General features: G+C 36.8%; 1 protein-coding gene and 1 pseudogene across 1 annotated transcript in view; one reads left to right on the top strand and one right to left on the bottom strand.

Moving 5' to 3' along the window:
* The window catches only part of NDUFA9 (NADH:ubiquinone oxidoreductase subunit A9), a 26,298-nt gene extending 10,471 nt beyond the window's left edge, over positions 1-15,827 (top strand). Inside the window, exons 4-11 of the mRNA XM_023531581.1 lie at positions 224-245; positions 932-1,102; positions 3,870-3,972; positions 6,015-6,082; positions 7,304-7,380; positions 10,670-10,765; positions 12,831-12,897; positions 15,525-15,827. Of these exons, the coding sequence (XP_023387349.1) occupies positions 224-245; positions 932-1,102; positions 3,870-3,972; positions 6,015-6,082; positions 7,304-7,380; positions 10,670-10,765; positions 12,831-12,897; positions 15,525-15,695 (775 nt within the window). The 3' untranslated portion in view covers positions 15,696-15,827. The remainder of the gene's footprint in view (positions 1-223; positions 246-931; positions 1,103-3,869; positions 3,973-6,014; positions 6,083-7,303; positions 7,381-10,669; positions 10,766-12,830; positions 12,898-15,524) is intronic.
* LOC111740928 lies at positions 2,594-2,712 on the bottom strand (annotated as a pseudogene).
* Positions 15,828-20,206: the final 4,379 nt, after the last annotated feature.

The raw sequence follows: 20,206 nt of genomic DNA, 5'->3' as shown, positions 1-20,206 counted from the left end.
CTAGTGACTGCCCCCCACCCCCCTGGCCCCAGGGATTTAGTTGCATAAGTTTAGTATAGGTAAGATAAGGAGTGTGATATGCTGCCCATAAAAAAGCCCGTATAGTTTGTGTCAGTGTGGTTGGTGTCATCAGTTTGACACGATGACAGGTATTGGTCCTGTGCTTGTATCTGTCCAGCTGGGATGGGATTAAGTAGGAGAATTTTTGTATTTCACTGTTCAGCAAGATGGACATTGGTTTTCCAGTATGGACAATGTCCTGAATCTGTTCTTCACATTGTTAATTGAAGGTGGCATGAGTACTGCTTTGAACAGTTCTTTTTAGCCTTTGCATGAGTCCTTTATCAACAAATAATGTTTGACTCCTGTAGTTCCACACCACTTTATTCACACCTTTTTTGTAGCATTTATTAAAATTTGACTTAGATTTATTCATATATGTCTGTCTCATCAAATGTTCTTAAGTTCTTTGATGAGGGTATTAGTCACCTTTATATCCTCCTTAGTGACTAACACAGTGCCTTAAACAGAGTAAGCCTTTAGTTAATGTTGGATTAAATTGGTGACTGACTTTTTAGTTTTTTCCTTTCCCCCTGAGGGAAACAAAGGCCCCACATAAGTAGTAATTTTCCTTCCAGTCCCAGCACTAACTTCATCCCAACTCATAAGTGCAGACAGTGCAGTCAGATGTTTTTCAAGTACCTCAGCCTAGGGATTCCTTGAGAACACAGAATATTACACATGCTGCTTTGTAACTGATAGTAAGGCTTGAATTATGTACAGTAATGATAGTGAATAGTGAAAAAAGATTTTTTTTTGATTTTGGGTTAAATCATTGCTATTTAAAAGTTTAGCTATTATGAATTTCAGCGGCAGTATGAAAACCAGCTTGAGATAAAAAGCTTTGAAATCTCGAGTTAGGTGTTCTTAGCTGATCCCCCTCCCTCTTTTTTCTTCCAGAAACTATGATTTTGAGGATGTTTTTGTGAAGATTCCCCAAGCAATTGCTCAGGTGTCCAAGGAAGCTGGAGTTGAAAAATTGATTCACGTTTCACATCTGAATGCTGATATTAAAAGCTCTTCTAGATACCTGAGAAATAAGGTAAGTAACAAGTTGATTTGGGAAGTGGTTCACAGAGCTGGAGTTTCCTGGCCGCTTTGAAACATGAGTTACATGAGAAGGGTTTCTCATGTTTCCCATTGACATATCCAGGATTGAAAGAGGTTTCTAATTCTCCATACCAGAATTAGATTTGTGTATGTGATGGGGTGTGTGTGGGGGCGGGGGTTGGGGGAGGGGTGCGGTTGGGGTAGTGTTCTTTCATTTTGGTTGAGTGCCTTCTGTTTACAGGGAACTATGCTAAGGGACTTCAAAGATAGATAAACAATATTATTACCTGCCCTCAAATGCGTAGTTTCTTGGGACATAATAGCATTACACAGTAAACATCATAAAAGATAGAGTATGATTTCTGCCCAAAAGAATCATACTTGTGTCACCTCCCAAGGCTAAGGACGATCTTTTTTCTCAAACCCCTTGTATAATCATGGTCTTATGCCACTTCTGAAGGGGTGATGTGAAGACTGAGAATGACCACAGAGTTCCTTGACAGTGACTCCAACTTTTTGACTTACTGCATTCTTTTATTGAATATATTGTTTATTAAGCACGTACTATATACTGCATGTTGTATTAAGCACTGGGGATACAGTAGTGAATAAAAGAGACATGGTCTTAGCCCATATCTAGTTTCCAGTCCTTTGAGGAAAATAATTCCAAAGGCACCAGGTATTGCAGAATAGCAAACAGTGCCATAGGAGCCTAGAATGGGGGAGAAAGGATATCTATCAGTTAGGAGCATTTAATTATTAGCATTAGCAAATCCAGTGTAAACTGGCCTAAACAAAAGGGACTTTATAGGCCCATGTATCTGAAAAATCGAACAATAGGGACCCTTAAAAATATTGGTGTCAAGGTTCATCAGGAGTGCAGCTTTGTTTCTTTGTGATTCTTTAAGCTTCCTTTTGTGTAAACTTGGTTTTTCATACTCACAAAACTGCCTGACAGCACATCAGGGCCTCACATTCTCATACTGCATTATAGAGAGAGAATGTGTACATTGTGCCTGCTTCTGCCCTAGCATTCATAGAATCATCTGAATATATGATTGTTTGGAAGGAACGGGGTTGAGGGAGTCTGGTGAGAAAGAAGAGTCAAAAATGTCCAGCAGGATGGATGGCAATACTGTTGAATAAGATGAGAAACCCTTGAGAAGGACCAGGCCTTAGGGCAGTAATTCTTAGCCTTAGCTGCACATTACAATCAGTGAGGGAGCTTTGAAAAATTCTGATGCCCAGGCTACACCAAGACCAATTAAAATAGAATCTCTTAGGATAAAACTTGAGTGTTTTTTAACTCTTCCTAGGTAATTCTAGTGTACAGCGAAGATTGAGAAATACTATTTATGGAGAATGGAAGAGGATGATCCAGCTTTTTTTTATTTGTTTATTTATTCAATCATTCATTCATTCATTTATTTTGCTATTCTTACCTGTTCATTCATTCATTCATTCATTCGTTCATTCACTTTAACACCTACAGCACCTGGTATTCCTAGGTGGTCTCCCATCAACATACTAACCAGGCCCAACCCTGCTTAACTTCCGAGATCAGACAAGATCGGGCGCATTCAGGGCGGCATGGCCATAGACTAAGGATGATCCAGTTTTAGATTCGAGTTGCATTTCATATGTATGTCAGTCATCCAGATAACAGTGGGGAATGGGCTTTCTGATCCTGCAACCCAGAAGAGAGGTCTGGGTTAGAGGTATAAATTAGGGAATCAGCAGCATTTGTTATTGAAACAATGGGTGGGGATATGATGGCCTAGTGAGGAAGTATAGATTGAGAGGAGAGGAATACCAGTAATTAGTGGTCTCGTAGACCAGGAGGCACCTGCAAGAAACAAAAAAGACTGAGTAGTGGTAATGACGAGATAGGGAAATCAGAAGAATAACGATAAAAAGAAGCCAAGGAAAGACAGTGTTACAAGCAGGATCAGTGGACTAGGGTTCCTGAGAAAGTTGAGAAATATATCTCAGGAGCAGATAAACAAAGAACATGCAGGCTGGAAATAGGAGTTTGTAATCTAGGAGTAGGATGTCTTCATTTAGTGATTCAGAAGAAGGGCACTTAAGTCGTTGATAGGGTCTGAGCCTGACTGAATTGACAGTGTAGGAATGGAGTGAAGAGGTGGTCATTGGAGTTGAGAAGCTCAAGAAACTGAGAGGTCCAAGTCCTTTTCGAATTTGGTGTCCACCCATAGTGGTGGTGTAGGTGAAAAAGAAGTTGGGTGGAAAGGAGGACTGAACGAGGTGCCGATGTCTGCATCGAACAAGAGGACTTGTCTAGGAAATAGGTGGATGATAACAGGTGAGGGGAGGAAGATTAAGGACCCTCTTTTCAACTTCTTCTGAGTAGGTATGTACTGCTGCAACTTTCATCAAGGTAGTGCATTTCAGCACTCTCCTTTCTCTGGCAGGCTGCTAGGTGGTTGACAAACAAGAGAATCTGTAATTAGAAGGAAAAAGAGAGGCTAGAAAAATTCTGCTCTGGGTTTTCTCTTATTGTGTAAGCTTCCCTAGACTAAATATGAGAAGAAACCCAACAAGAGCTATAAGAGACAGGGTATTTTTATGTGTGATTTTTTAAAAAAAAATTCGGTGTAACTGAGTTTTATGAATAGTATCATTACTTTAATCTGAATGAACATATGACCTTTGTAATACAAGTAGTGTCCCGATAGTGGAAATAATGGAAGGTTTCTTTTTACTCATCTCAGAACTCTTTTATTTGATTGTTTGTTTAGGCTGTTGGAGAGAAAGAAGTAAGAAATGCATTTCCAGAAGCCACTATCATAAAGCCGTCAGACATCTTTGGACGAGAAGATAGATTCCTAAATTATTTTGCAAGTGCGTATTCTTTCTTAATGGTAGAAGAGAGGAGAACCAGTTAACCTTGTCAAAGTTAAGCACAAGCTAACAATGTTCTCTGACTTGACAGATTGAAATTATACTTTTTCTCCCCCCAGTTGCCTTTTGCTCCCCAAGGTTATTATATTTGTCTAGTCAACATGGTCCTTCTCAGGATTTTTGTTGCTTACATTAAAAGAAGCAACTTAGATTCATTGAAAGAGCATGTACTTGAAAGTCAGAGACCTGAGTTAAAATTTTGGCCCTGAGACTAACTAGCTCTGTGACTTTGGCAAGTCTCTGAGTGGCAGCTTCCTCATTTGTTAAAATGGAGATAATAATGTCTACCTCAAGAGTGATGTGTTAATTAGATGAAGTAGCCTGTATTATATCACTTGGTACATATTTAATGGTTAAATATTGGCTTCATTTATACTTTGCTTATGAAGCCGGTTTCTTTACTGCTTTCTCACTTTCTCTGATTGCCATGTCTCTAAGACTTAGATGTTGATTTTCAAAGACAAAAAGGTAGTATACTTTGTCAAACACATTTATAGATCTTCCTTGTTAATGGCAATTTCTATGGAATGGGATTAGAGATTAATAAATATTAATTTGACCATTGATAAACTAAAAGTAGTTGGTATGTAAACTAATTTCATAGGCTGGGAGATATTTTATGTTTATTCTCAGGGTTTTTGTTTGTTTGTTTACTAATTAGACTTGTCTTGGCAGAGAAAATCAGTGATTAGATTTTTGAGATTTTAGGGGTGAAAAAATGATTTTCCTGTACTTCTATGGGGGCAGGAGAGAAGAATACATTTTTAAGTCTATGATAAGAAACCATCTTTAGTTTCTTATTTTACCGAATTACGAGTTACCTCTGTTTTCTTCTAGGATTTTATAGTTTTAGATCTGATGTTTAGGTCTTTGGTCCATTTTGAATTAATTTTTATATATGATGTAAGGTAAAGGTCCAACTTCATTCTTTTATATGTGGATATCCAGTTTTCCCAGTCCCGTTTGTTGAAAAGACTCATTTCCTCATTAAACGGTCTTGGCACCTTGTCAGAAATGTTTGACTATTTATACAGGGGTTATTTTGCTCTGTTCTAATAATCCATTGGTGTATATGTCTGTTTTTATACCACTGTTTTTATCCCTACACTGTTTTGATTACTAATAGGCCTTAGAAAGTATGATACCTTCAACTCTTTCAAGATAGTTTGGCTATTCAAGGTTCTGTAAGATTCCATATAAATTTTAGGATGGAGTTTTAATAGGGATTGCATTAAATCTGTAGATTGCTTTAGGTAGATTTGACATTTTAACAGTATTGTCTTCCAATCCATGAACACGGATGTCTTTCCATTTATTTCTGTCTTTTAAAATTTCTTTTGGCAATGTTTTGTAGTTTTCAATGTGCAAGTCTTTAGCCAACTTGGTTAAGTTTATTCCTGAGTATTTTATTCTTTTCGATGCTCTTATAAATAATTTCTACTTTTGAAATTTTTTTTGAAAAGTTTTTTTTTGCCTTTACATTTACTCTACTTGGAATTTGATTTGTTTTGCTTTATGGTGAGATGTAAGCCATTTCTTTCTTTCCTTTTCTTTTATTTTTTTCCCAGATAGTAGAATGCTTGTCTTAGCACCATTTCCCTCATATTCATGGTACTGCATTTATCATATACTAAATTCCCATTTTTACCAGCATCTTTTTTTATATTCCTACTTAAAATGGAGTGCAGTTAGAGTCCAGTCTTGGGAGTTGCCACACATTTAGCATTGTTAAGTAGAAGACAAGTAGCCACGCCATTTGATCTTTTTCCTTTTCTCTCTGTGTCCTTAAATATTTGGCCTTTTTACTTTCCATGTTTGTTGTCTGAAAACCAAGTGGCTGCTCATTAGCTTCCTCAGAGTCAGTCACATTTATTTCATTAATTATATTATGCAAAATGATTCTGTTAATCTGGAGTACCTGGAGGTTGGTGAGTCTTATAGCTCCTTAGGCTTTCTAAGAATAGTTCTCTTTCTTCTACCAGATATTCGCTGGTTTGGTGGTGTACCTCTTATTTCCTTGGGCATGAAGACAGTGAAACAACCAGTATATGTAAGTACCCTGGAGGAAGAGGCTTTAGCTGAATTCAGGTTGAGGTGATCAGTTTTCTGATTTTATCCTAATCCTATAACTCTGTCATTTTCTTCTTTGTCAATTTGCTTCAACTGGCTGCCTCTCTGTTTACCTAAGAGGTACATGTATTCTCTGTGTCTTTACTTGCTCATTCACTTAGGAATAATGTCTTGAATCCTTAATGTGCTAGGCACACTGTACATGCCACTGAGGATATAAAGGTATTAACCAGGCAAACACAAATTGCTATCCTCAAGTTGGTTTTAGAGTTAGGTCAGCCAAGCAATTATCATGTAGTGTGGTAAGTGCTGTGAAGGGGAGAAGGGTTTAAGTAATTATATCAGAGGGACACCTAATCCAGACTTGAGGGCCAGCTCTGGAAAATGACATCTAAGGTGAGACCTTAAAAATGACTAACAGTAAGTCAGATGAAGCAGGTTGAGGAAGAGTATTCCGTTCAGAGGAAACAGTGTAAACAGGGACCCAGAGGTGAGAAAGCATTTTGAGGTATATATTATGAATTAGGGTTTCTCAGCTGTGGCACTAGTAACATTTTGGGCCAGATAATTCCTTGTAGGGGCTGTTGGAGAATGTTTACTAGTATTCCTGTCCCCAACCACTAGATGGCAGTAGCACAGCACCGCCCTGCCCCGCCCCCCCCCCTTGTGACAACTAAAAATATCTCTAGGCATTTGCCAAATTCCCCTGGGGGCCAAAGTCAGCCCAGTTGACAACCATGGAGTCTACAAACATATAAAATTATTTTCAAAAGTCAAACTAGTATAATATTGGCAATTCCATGTAGTTCAGCCTAACAGTTTGTGATAGCTGAGTAACAGCATTAGGAACCATAAGGAATGAGATTGGAGAGATAATGGGCAAAGGTAAATCAGAAGGCCTTGGCAGCCATCTGAAGATAAACACATTCTGACTGGAGAAAATATTTATGTGAACCCTCCAATGTGGAGATTATTTGAGCTCCTGGGAACTGGGTCCTCGAAGAAGCTTTCTGAAGACAGGCAATGCCATTATCTTAATTTTTTTATGGTCTTGTGTGTGTGTGTGCGATTGATGTGACCTGCTTTCCCTTCGTTCTTCTCTCCCTCCCTCAATCCCTCTTTCCTTTCTTCCCTTTCTCTCCCTCTCTCTCTCCCCCGCCAACCCAACAATTACTTAAACACATGTTATAATTTCTTATAGGTTGTAGATGTATCCAAAGGAATCATTAATGCAATTAAGGAGCCAGATGCCAGAGGGAAATCTTTTGCCTTTGTTGGGTAGGTGGCTAGAGTTTGACTTTAAAATTGTGGTACTTGTTAAAATGAAGGAATCATAATGATTTACAATAACAATAATTTCTAAATATATCACTAACAGATTTATTTGTTACATTTTTATAGTGTTTTTCTTCCACTGTATTTATTCCAGAAACCTTATTCCCTTAGACCTTAGGCCAGTGTGTCTCAAACAGCTGTCCAAAGGCCACCATTATCAGAATCTCCTGAATGATTTTGTGAAATCAGAATATGAGGGAACCTGAGAATCTGCTTTAATCAGTGGTTTTTCTCTCACCAAAGTCTGAGAACCTCTGCCCTAGACTATTATATAGACTTAGTCCAGTGACCTACAAGTATGATTTTATACTCTGCCAGTGATGTTTATAATACATTATAAAATTATATTGCTATAATTTCTAAAACACAAACAAAACACTTTTAGGGATTCAGTACAGTTGTAAAATCAAATTAATTTTGTTAGAGTACCTTAATGCCTCCAAAAGGTTGGAAATGGCTGGTTTAGGATACAATACTAATGCCGTGCAAGACCGATGTTTTGTTACATGCTCTCTTTGCTGAAATTTGCTCTCCAGAAAAAATAGGACACAGTTAAGCGAGGTGCCTTACCTGAAATTGTTAAATTATGTCACAGCTAGGTTTAGGACCTTTTTACTGAATTAACTAAAACTGAAAAACTAAGACTCAGTGTACCAAATCTAAAAGTACCAAATCCACCTAATAATTGGCTCAGAACCCTGTCATTCTGTGAAAGAAACTAATGATACCCAATGTTCTGTGAAATGTGGGAATCTAATTCAACAATTCAGGCGTAGCCTAATTTCTAAGAAATATTTGCTTCTAAAAAAAGAGACACTTTCTCTCTAAGCCAGATGCATAATATTTATTTCCAGGATTATGAATCTATACATTATTATGTTTCACTATTATTACAAATTTAGTAAAATTTGTGTGTGCATATGCAAAAAAATTATATTGTGTTTCCATGTCAACTAGCTGCTGCAAGACACATGTCTCTCTTTGAGTTCCCAATTCGGTACATTAACATGCAATCAGTTATATACCCTAGGAAAGTTAGTCACAAAAAATTGAGTTCACCACAGGTTTCATAAAACCCTACACTGAAAAGACATCAGGCTTTAGTCAAGAGGTGCTTAGACATGTTTCCAAGGATTAAATGAACAGAAATGGCTTTATGACCTTTACTACTACTCAGTGGGAATAGCTCTGAGATGAGTTAGCCATTTTCTTCTTTCGTTTAGCCCAGCAACTCCAGTTTCTTTGCTAGGCGTTAGTAAGTCCTATTTGTTTGGCACAGTGATGGGTCAAGTTACTCTAGACATGGCAGTGTAGGCATTTATCCTTGTGAAATTGTAAAAATGTATCTACACTTCTCTTTTTGTCTCTTCAGCTCCAGGGGAAAACTTTGCTTGTCTCCCTGACACTTTGAGGCTAAGGCAGAGGCTTCTAGGTTTTGCATAGTTATTAATTACATGATGTCGGTTCATTCTATATATCATTCATTCATTAAATACCTTTTGATGCACACATACAATGATGAGAACTAGTAAACAAGTTCAACAAGATGACAAGGTACAAGATTGACATGTAAAAATCAATTTCCATATGTTAGCAAATGAACAATCTAAAAATCAAATTAAGAAAATTATTTTAATCACAATAGCATAAAAAAGAATAAAATACTTAGGTATAAATTTAACAAGAGAAGTATAAGACCTGTACACTGAGGGAAATTAAAGAAGACTTAAAGAAATGGAAAGACATCCCGTGTCCATGGTTTTGAAGAGTCAGTAGTATAAAAATAGCAGTTTTCCCCAAATTGATCTGTATTTCAACTTAATCATATCAAAATAAGATTTTTAGCAAAAATTGACAATTTGGTTCTAAATTTATAATATGCAAAAGGCCCACAATAGCTGTTTGTTTTGTTTTGTTTTGTTTGGGCGAAAATGTTAGAATGATGAGGTTCTCACTAAATTACTTTCATTTAGCTCTCAGCTATCACAGGCTGAATTAGGAAAACGAATTAAGAAAGTAAGTGAAGAGGTATTAAAATGTATTATAAGCATTAGTAATTATTAAAGCTAGCTTATACAGGTACAAAACTGTTCAGATTAATGGAATAGAATAGAAAGTCGAGAAACAATCTCATGTAAAACTATAGGGGGATTCAGTAAATGATGTTACGTCTTTACCTTACAACAATACAAAAATTTGTTTCAAAAGGAACTTATTTTATGGATTAAAGAAACCAAAAGCATTAGTAAAAATATGTGGAAAGTTATGTCACTGGTGACTATAAAGGGATTTTCTAAATATGAAACCAAATCATAAAGTAAAAGAAATCAGTAGTTTTGATTGATTGAAATGTTTGTATGCTGCAAAACACCTAAACATTAAAAGGTAAAATACAAACAATAAAAGATTTTTCCAACTGTATCATTAAAATATAAAGAACTCTTACAAATCATTCTTATAGACAGGGACACCAGGAGGAAAGAGAGAAAAGAAAGAAGTGTAAATGGCCAAAAATATGTGAAGAAAAAAATAATATTTAGTATTAAATCAATGCTAATTAAAACATCGAGGCATCTTTTTACGAGGCACATTGGCAAAATTTTGTTTATTTTTTATGACTAAACTTTTTTGGTGAGGGGGCTACTAGCATTTTATGCAAATTGATATAACCATTTTAGAAGACAGTTTGGAAGTATTCAATAAAAGCCTTAAAATTTCAAAATGTACGATGAGCCAGTTCTACTCCTAGAATGTATTATAAATACATAATTATGGATAAGTATAAGTATTTACTACAATAATGTTTATTAAAGCATTGTTTTATAAAAGAAAAATATTTTTAATAGCTTAAATATCCAAAACTAGGAATTGGTAAAATAGGATTACGTGCAGTACAATATGTGCAGCCATTAAACATGCACTAAATATTATATTTAATGACATGGAAAGATGATTGTGATTTAATGTCAGATGAAAAAGTCATTACAGAATAGGATGAACTGTGTAATCTTACATTTATAGAAACAAAAATGTATATGTAAGGCAATGAGAAGGATATTTGTTAAATGTATAAACTATCTTTGTTGAGATTGTGATGATTTTTCTTTGTGCTAATTTGTATTTACTGCAGTGCATATGTATTCGTTTTCAAAAGAAAAATGGCATTTTTTTGTCAAATTAAAAAAAATTCGTAGGAGCAAATAATTTGAATAACTGAATTTTCTTTTGGTAGGCCTAATCGGTACCTCCTTTATGACCTGGTGCAGTATGCTTTTGCTGTGGCTCACAGGCCCTTCCTTCCATACCCTTTGCCACATTTTGCCTTTCGGTAAGTATAGCCCTTCTTTTTGTGCCTTCTAATATCGAGCTAACTTGATACATTTGTTGGTGATGCTCTCACTTAGGGAGTAAGTGAGTATGTCTGGTACAGTGCAGTCTCTGAATCTCTAGCTAGGATGTGCCCATGATGTCTTGATGTTAGTCGAGGAAAAAAACAGAAAGAGAAATGTAGATTATTGTGGATGAGAGAAACAGTGTGTGTTGAGAGGTTAAATCTGCAGTTCTTCAAATTCTCCAATTAAAAACTACTAAGTTTTAATTTGGAGAAGGATCTTGCTTGGCAGATTGAGTAAAGGAGCTTTCAGGTTTCCCCCTGTTTCATAGCACTCACCTAGAAATGGCAAAGGGATCCTTTTTTGTTAAACCAGTCTGGTCATGCAGTTGAGAGAAGGACCTAAGTTGATTCGGAGTTTGCCTTTGGTTGCCTTATCTTCTTTTCCTGCTTCTTGGTTCACTTCTTCCCTTTGTAGATTTAGAATCTCAGAATTATGCCACACACTAGTGGTCTGGTCAGGGATACTTTCACATCCAGTTTGCCAGAGATTGATTTATAAACCAGCATGGCAGTTCACTTCATATGATTTTTTCATTCATTCATTCATTCAACAAACATTTATTGAATGCCTACTATGCCATAGGCAATGCACTAGGGACTCGAGATGTTACAGTAAACCCTCTAACAGAGGTAACAGAAAAATAGACAATTAGAATGCAGTATGATGATAACATACCGAGAGTGTTCTATTTTCAGGCTGTCTACTTCCTCATAGTGAGTGGAAGAGGAAGGCTGAGGATGGAGTGTGAGGGATACCTCCATTTAAGGGACCAGCAGTGTAAGATAAATTTATCAGAGAGGGTGAAAGAGTTATCAAATGTTTAAGTGAAAAATGAAGAGAATTTGGAAGCCTAGATACTAAAGGAAGGGGATCATTTTAAGGAGGGGAAAATTGCTATTTGTTCACATGTGTATCGTGAACACTTGGAGAAGCACTCTGTTAATATTTGTGGAGTGAAATGCTGGAGAAATGTCAGATAAGATAAAGGACTAAAAAGTATCCACTGGAGTTGGTAGTGAGGTCATTTGTTTGCATTGCAGTGGAATAAGGGTGTAAGCCAGATTGGAGGGAGCTACTTTCTTGGTTGTGCATACAGTTGAGAGTTTTCGTGGAATTGGCATATGCACATGGCATGGCCCACCAAAGACACTAAAATAGATACCAGAAGTGATCTGTTAGCATAGAGCCAGAGCATAGAAAGTTGGAAGCTTTGTAAGGGGTATTTTTATTAAGCTGTGTTAGCCCAGTAAAGTGCCTTTTTCTGCCATTGGAATAGCTCATATGGAATCCAAGGCTTTATATGTTCCTAGAGAAATCCTGACCGGTCTTCAGCTTCCTTTTTCATTTTTTTATGCCACATGAATAATGAATAATGCTTTTTTTTTTTTTTTTTTTTTTTTTACTTTTTAAAAAGCTGTGGAACCCTGTGTTCAGTGTCTCTTTCCATAAAGGCCCACTAAGTAATCAGATAAAAGTAGAGCTAGTCTGGCTGTACTGATGGGTGATACTCAGAACATATTCTCCCTTGCCCCCAGTCCTCTTTGGAGATTCCAAGGAATTCTTAGGGTACTTTGTATGCTAGCTTAACACCCACTGCCCCAAGGGTACTTCTGACAGAAATTCGATGCCCTGCATCCTTAATGGTAGCATATTTGAATGTCTGAGGCTTAGATTGAATTTCAGACTTCACTGAATGTTGGATATTTTTTGTTTTGTTGTTGGTGATGGCTTTATTTTAGTTTTCAGTTTTTAAGATTCATTGTCTCTTTGGTAGAGAACAGAGTGCCAGCAGTTACAGTGCTCAGGTTGGCTTAGTTTGAAAGGGGAGGTAACATCACAGGTAGCGGTGCCAGAATGTTCTTAAAAAAAAAAAGCCAACAAAATTCAGTGAATTTCCTGCCTCTACAGTATCCTCTCTTCCTGTGGTTCTTATAGGTTAGTTTGGATATTGGGCATGGAGACATTTATCACATGTGCCATGTTTATTCCTTTGTACAGATTGATAGCACGACTCTTTGAATTAACTCCATTTGAGCCCTGGACAACAAGGGATAAAGTGGAGCGGGTGAGTATCTCTGTAACAGATACAGAGTTGGAGAGACAGATAAGTTAACAGAAAGTGAAAGATTTATATGATCTGAAGAGAAACCAGAGTATAGAGACAGGTAAATTAGAATTGATTTTTGTTTGCTTGCTTCCTTGGTTGTTTTCATGCTCCTTGTCTGTTACCCATCTGAGGTCAGCCCCTCTACTTGTGCACTCAAACTCATCCACTCTCAGCCTGCCCCAGGGTGTGGTTCTCCATTATCTTCTCTCTGACATTATCAACTTTTCTTTCTCCATTGGTTCATTCCCATGAGCATACAGACATGCCTTAAGGGCTCCTGTTTTTTTAAAGTCAGAGTCCTCCCTTTTCCATTCTGTTCGTCCCTTTGCATCATAACTCCTCAGAAGAGCTGTCTGTACCTGCCGTTGACAGTTTCTTACCTCATTCTTTCTTTAACCCACTCCATTCAGGCTTTTATTCCCATTTCTCTTCTAGAACTGCTCTTTTCAAGGTCACCTATGATCTCAATTCTGCCAAATCCAAGTCAGTTCTCTGACCTCAATCTCATTCCATCTATGACATGCTCTCTCCTTCTTAAAGCCCTGAATTTCCATCTCTTTTCTGGCCAGCTCCACATTCTCTTGCTTTTTCTCTTCTCACTAGGCCATACTTTGCGATCTGCCTTCCTGATTCACCCTCTTCCCCCCATCTCTAAATGTTGAGGGACCCAAGGTCTCTATCCTCAGTTCTTTTCTATCTTTGCTCATTCTCTTAATGTCCTTCACCTAGTCCCATGCTCCAGCTGCTATCTGTAAAGCTCATGGCTTCAGTTTTACTTCCAGCCTTGAACTGTTTCCCCCAACCCAGCTGCAGTCTCTTTTATCAATTTAGAAATATTATTAGTCTTCTGAAATATAACATGTCCATAAATGAATTGCAAGCCTGCCTCTCTCATTGCAGTTAATGGTATCACTATTACCTCTGTTGCTCAAGTCAAAAATGTAGAGATTCCCCTTGATTTCTTTCTTTCCCATCCAGTTTAGATCTAAATCAGCACTCTCCAACAGAACGTTCTGCAATGATGGAAATGTTTTGTAATCTACAATGTCTAAGATATAACTACTAGCAACATATGATTATTGAACTCTTGAAATGTGACTTGTTGACTAATAATATTTGAATTTTATTTAATTTTAATTAATTTAAACTTAAATCACCACATTTGGCTGTTGACTACTGTATGGGACAGCACAGCACTGCACCATAGGCAAGTATGATTCTGGCAACCCTCAAAATATATACCAGATCTCAAAGCATGTCCCTCTCCCTCCCTTTTTACTCATCTTTTTATTATGAAAACATTTATAATAGTATTGAAAATTTTCAACTTACAGAAAGATAAAAGAAATAATAACTCATCCAAGAGGGTAGACTCCTCCTTTCTTATTCTCTTGACTAGTCTCCTGCTGCCTCTCTGTTCTCTTTATAGTGCGTTGAATTTCAGAGCTCTGGCTCTTTCGATCTTGTTGTCTCCCCTGCTAGTATTCCTTACTGATCATTGCCCACTGTGTGTAGATAGAAATGTTTCTAGGGAGGACACAAAATAAAAAATACTGTATTGGACAAAATAAAAATACCTTTGAGGACCTGTTGACCTTTTATCAACAAGAAATGGCCAGATTGTCCTCTGAATGTTACCTAAAAGCTAAAATAGCCCTTAGGGAACAGATGTGAATGGGCAGCAGTTATCCTCCCCTCTGACAGGTTGGAAAGCTAAGACCATTTTCAAGGCATTCCTTTTATGTTCATGAAAGATCAGAAAGGGGAACTGATTGTCAGAACACTTCAGTGTATCTTACATTAATGTGCCTCTTACATTATAATTGAAAAAGTGTGAATACAGTAGGCTGAATGGGCTTTAGATTTGGTTTGGAGGTTGCTTTATAGCACTCATAAAAGAATTGCAGACTTTGTTGGGTGGAAGGATAAAAGATTGATGCTGCTCTATATGCAAATTTATTCTCTTCTGTGCTTTTGGATGATTGATCTGAGATCTTTGGAAGTCTTATAGTTCATTCTCCTTCCCCAGAGACAGAACAGGTTTGGATTTTCTATCTACACTGAGCATTAGTCAACCAGATTAAGTATAGCAGGAGCACAAAGGTTAATGGATTTTTTCTTAATGAGCAAGGACAAATGCTAATTATCTTCTTAATTCAACAGTTAAAACTGAAGCAGAACACAGGTACAGGGAGAAATGGAGAATAGGTTAGCTCTGCCTTAGTACCTATTTTATTCTTATACCCTCCTTTAAAGTGATGACTTGCGCTTCTCCACTCTAGATTTATTTCCATTTAAGTCCGTAGAATGACTCACTTACAGGCAGTGTCCTATGCTCATGGATAGTGCTGGGCACCTTTGAGCTAATATTTTGTGAACTTGCTTTTTTTTTTTCCCCTAAACTCTTTTTCTGCGGTCTACTTTTACTGAGTTCCAGGAATCAAACACTGCCACATATTCTTTGAAAACAGTGAAGTCTCTCTAATGGGACTCAGGGCATCTCTAGTGCTGAAGTGCTTGCTAGAATAGCACTTTGTGTCCTTGCCAATTTTCAGTGCTCTCTGTGGTTCTTTGTTTATTCAAAGGTTAACATCACAGACCTGATATTGCCTCACCTGCCTGGCTTGGAAGACCTTGGCATTCAGGCCACACCCCTGGAAATGAAGGCCATCGAGGTGCTGAGGCGTCATCGCACTTACCGCTGGCTAGCTTCTGAAGTTGAAGATGTGAAGCCAGCCAAGACTGTCAACATTTAGTGGCCCCTGAGCTGCTCTTGCTTTTTGGTGTCATTTGGGTCACTAGGCTAGTGACCAGCCCACTTCCATCGGAGAATCCTGTAAATAGTAAATAAGATCTCTCTATTAAAACATCTGAGGTTATATTCTGTACCAGCATTTTCTTTCTTGATTTATAAAATTATGAGACATTCGGCCATTTAGAATTTGAGCATAATTTTCTTTAAATATATATGTTTAATAATGACATATATATATCATTTATCCTCTGAAATGCTGAAGGATTTGAATTTCCCTATGTCAAGCCACTTGACATTAATATTATTTGACATTAATATTTTTAATGTCAAAATATGACTACCACAAGTGATATATGATTGTCTTTTACTATCTATTAATTGACAAAATATACAGTGTTCCACAACTAATATAAATTTATTTTTTAAAAAATTTATTGTAATGACATCTACAAACATTTAAAAAATTGTACATACATATAAAACATTGTCTGTAGACATGGATTCTCAGACTGCTTGCGGTAATTCCATAGTCCTCTGCTCAGATCTGAACTACCTGAGGCCTCTGTCCCCCACTGTTAGAACAGCAACTGGATGATTACACATAGCCAGATGTGGATTCTCTCTCATGCAAAGGAGGTGCCCCAGCCTCTGCAGTAATCTCCAGGGTTTAGGACTTGGACTTTTTACTAAGTTATTAATATTGCAGCCAAGAGCCAGATGAACAGTTGATTTAGTGTCAGCGAATTCCTTAGTACAGTATGGGTAAAAATTCCCATAATTTGAGGTGAAGCTAACACATCACTGTCCCAGATGTCCCAAGGTGGGTCATTGCATTCTACCATGATTCAGCCCTTGATCTGTAGGATGAGACTGTCACTGAAAACACTGTTCAGTTATAGTAATGCCTGTCTCACTTTTACGGAGTAAGGAACATCAGTGTTGACGGTGAGTTCTCTACCTTCCCTTCTGTGCATGCTCCAGAAACGGACAAAAGCGTGCTATTAAAAATGTGGTCCATGGACCAGCAGCATCAGCATTGCCTGGAAGCTTGTTAGAAATGCAGAAAACCAGGCCTTACCCTAGATCTGTTGAATTAGGAGCTGCATTTTAAGTAGGTCCCTGGGAGATCTATACGTACGCTGGTATGAAAAGCGATGTGTGGAAATGCTGCGTCGGAGCAGAGTGATTCCTGTTGTTAATTCAGGTGGCCGATCCCCACCCCAAACCTACTGAATCAGAATCTCTAGAGAAAGGGCCCAGGAATTACGTTTTTACTAAACATGTTAGTCTATTCTCATGCACAATAATAGGGGAGAATCAGTGTTCTATGGAAAGCGGCCCAACTTCAGCTGCACTTTTTTCTTCAGTTAACTTATCTCTTATTTTGGATGATACTCTTGCTGGCCATAAGCCAACCAGTAGGCACATATTTGAGTGGATTTGACTTGAAATAATAATTCCATAATGTACAGCATCTTTACAGTATCTGCATGTCCTAGCAATGTTGTTTCTCATCCCTTTAATCGTATCATAACTTATGATGCTATATACTTGCTTTCTCTAAAACCATAATTCAACCAGGATAGTTTTTCTTTCTTGTAACACCTGATGCCCCTTTTATATTGTTTAATGCATCCTTTATTATCTTGATATGAAAGAGCTACTATATAACTTACCTGATGTATAGTTGAAGTGTAATGTCTTATATAAATAAGAAATGAAGGGAAGTAATACCTAATAAAATAACATACTCCAATATATTGATGTGTGAGCACAACCACACTGAAGCCACAATGAAGTCATCAACCACTTGCATCCTTATGGGTGATCACAGTAGGCACCACTGTAAAGTGGCCTGATACAGGTGGGAGGGGTTGTATTGCTCACTTAAATACTGTGAACATCATCACTATTCATGATGTCAGCTTCTGAATTAGTGGACTTTTTTTTTATTGAAGTATAACTGAGAAAATATTAGTTTCGTGTGTACAGCATAGTGATTTAACATATGTATGTATTGAAAAAATTTATCACTGCAATAAGACTAGATACTATCAGTCACTATACAAATTTAGTACAATGTTATTGATGGTATTCCCCTTCCTATACATTACATCTCCATGACTTTATAATTGGAAGTTAATACCTCTTGATCCCCTTTACCTATTTTGTACCCCACCCCACCTCCCCTTTGGCAATCACCATTCTGTTTTCTGTATGAATATGGGTTTTACTTTGTTTTATTTTTTAGAGTCCACATATAAGTGAAATCATATGATATTTATCTTTCTCTGTCAGACTTATTTCACTTAGCATAATATCCTCAAGGATATCCATGTTGCTAATGAAAAGATTTCATTTTTTATGACTGAGTAGTATTCTGTTGGTTATATATACCACATTTTCTTTATTCATTCATCCATCAATAAGACACTTGGGTTATTTCTATATCTTAGCTGTCATAAATAATGCCATGAACATAGAGGTAAACATATCTTTTCTGATTAATGTTTTTACTTTCTTCAGATAGATAACCAGTAGTGGAATTTCTAGATCATATGATAGTTCTTTTTCTTAATTTTTTGAAAAAGCTCCATACTGTTTTCCACAGTGGCTGCACCAATTTACATTTCTACCAACAGTGCATGAGTGTTCTGTTTTCTCTACATCTTTACCAACAATTATTATTTCTTGTCTTTTTGGTAATAGCCAATCTGACAGGTATGAGGTGATATCTCATTGTAGGTTTGATTTGCATTCCCCGATGATGTTGAGCATCTTTTCATGTGCCTGTTGGCCATCTGTATGTGTTCTCATAGGAATGTCTATTCAGATTCTCTACCCATTTTTTAATCAGATGTTTTTGTTAGTGAGTGGTGTGAGTTATTTATATATTTTGGATATTAATCCCTTATTGGATAAACAATTACCTTTTCCCATTCAGTAGGTTGCCTTCTTGTTTTGTTAATGGTTTCCTTTGCTGTGCAGAAGGCTTTTAGTTTGATGTAATCCCCTTTGTTTATTTTTTGCTTTTATTTGCTTTGCCATTGGAGTTAGATCCAAAAACAAAAAATAAACCATTGCTGGGAGCTTACTGCCTGTGTTTTCTTCCAGGAGTTTATGGTTTCAGGTCTTACATTCAAATCTTTGATCCCTTTTGAGTTATTTTTTGTATATGGTGGTCCAGTTTCATTCTTTTGCATGTAGCTGTCCAGTTTTCCTAACACCATTTATTGAAGAAAATATTCTTTCCCCTTTGTATATTCTCGCCTCCTTTGTTGTAAATTAATAGACGGTATATGCATGGGTTTTTTCTGGACTCTCTATTCTGTTCCATTGATCTATGTCTTTTTATGCCAATACCATACTGTTTCTATTACTGTAGATTTGCAGTATAGTTTGAAATCGGGGAGAATAGTACCTCTGCTTTGTTCTTGTTTCAAGATTGCTTTGGCTATTTGGGGTCTTTTGTTGTTTCATACAAATTTTAGAGTTGTTTGTTCTAGTTCTGTGAAAAATGCCATTGGAATTTTGATAGGGATTACACTGAATTTGTAGATTGCTTTGGGTAGTATGGACATTTTAACAATACTAATTCTTTCGATCTGTGAGCATGGAATATCTTCTCATTTATTTGTGCCTTCTTCAGTTTCTTTCATCAGTGTCTTATAGTTTTCAGTGTACAGGTCTTTTGCCTCCTTGGTTAAGTGAATATTATTCCTAGGTATTTTATTCTTTTTGATGCAATTGTAAATGGATTGTTTTCTTGATTTATCTTTCTGATAGTTTGTTATTAGTGTAAAGAAAGTATAAAGAAGCACAGCAGACTTTTGTATATTAATTTTGTGTCCTGCTACTTTATTGAATTCATTTATTCTAACAGTTTTTTTTCTTTTTTGAATCTTTCGAGTTTTCTACATATAGTATCATGTCATCTGCAAATAGTGACAATTTTATTTCTTCTTTTTCTATTTGGAGGCCTTTTATTTTTTTTTCTTGCCTAATTGCTGTGCCTTGGACTTCCAATAGTATGTTCAATAAAAGTGGGGAGAGTAGGCATCCTTGTCTTGTTTTCGATCTTAGAGGGAGGGCCTTTAGGTTTTCACCATTGAGTAGGCCCAGGGCACACCACAGTTCAGCCTTCTTACTTCTGATTCTCTTCCCCCACAGTACACCCTCCAGTAGGAGAGTACACATTTGAGGTTCAAAATGCAAAAGGCTACCACAGCACATTATCTATCTATCTATCTATCTATCTATCTATCTATCTATCTATCTATCTATCTATCATCTATCTATCTATTTATCTATCTATCTATCATCTATCTATTTATCTATCTATCTATCTATCTATCTATCTTCTATCTATATATCTTTCTATATCTAGGGTGCTAATTTTAGGTAAATTAAAGTATAGACTCACTATTCACATTCTGCCGCAAATTAACAAAATAACCCAACTTTTAGTGGGTGATTTTGCTTGCTTTCACTTCTAGGTCAACCAATACTATT

This window comes from Pteropus vampyrus, unplaced genomic scaffold (assembly GCF_000151845.1).
Source record: "Pteropus vampyrus isolate Shadow unplaced genomic scaffold, Pvam_2.0 Scaffold70, whole genome shotgun sequence".
Lineage (NCBI taxonomy): Eukaryota > Metazoa > Chordata > Mammalia > Chiroptera > Pteropodidae > Pteropus > Pteropus vampyrus.
The sequence above is the reverse complement of the archived record's forward strand: the minus strand, read 5'-3'. Positions and strand labels throughout refer to the sequence as shown.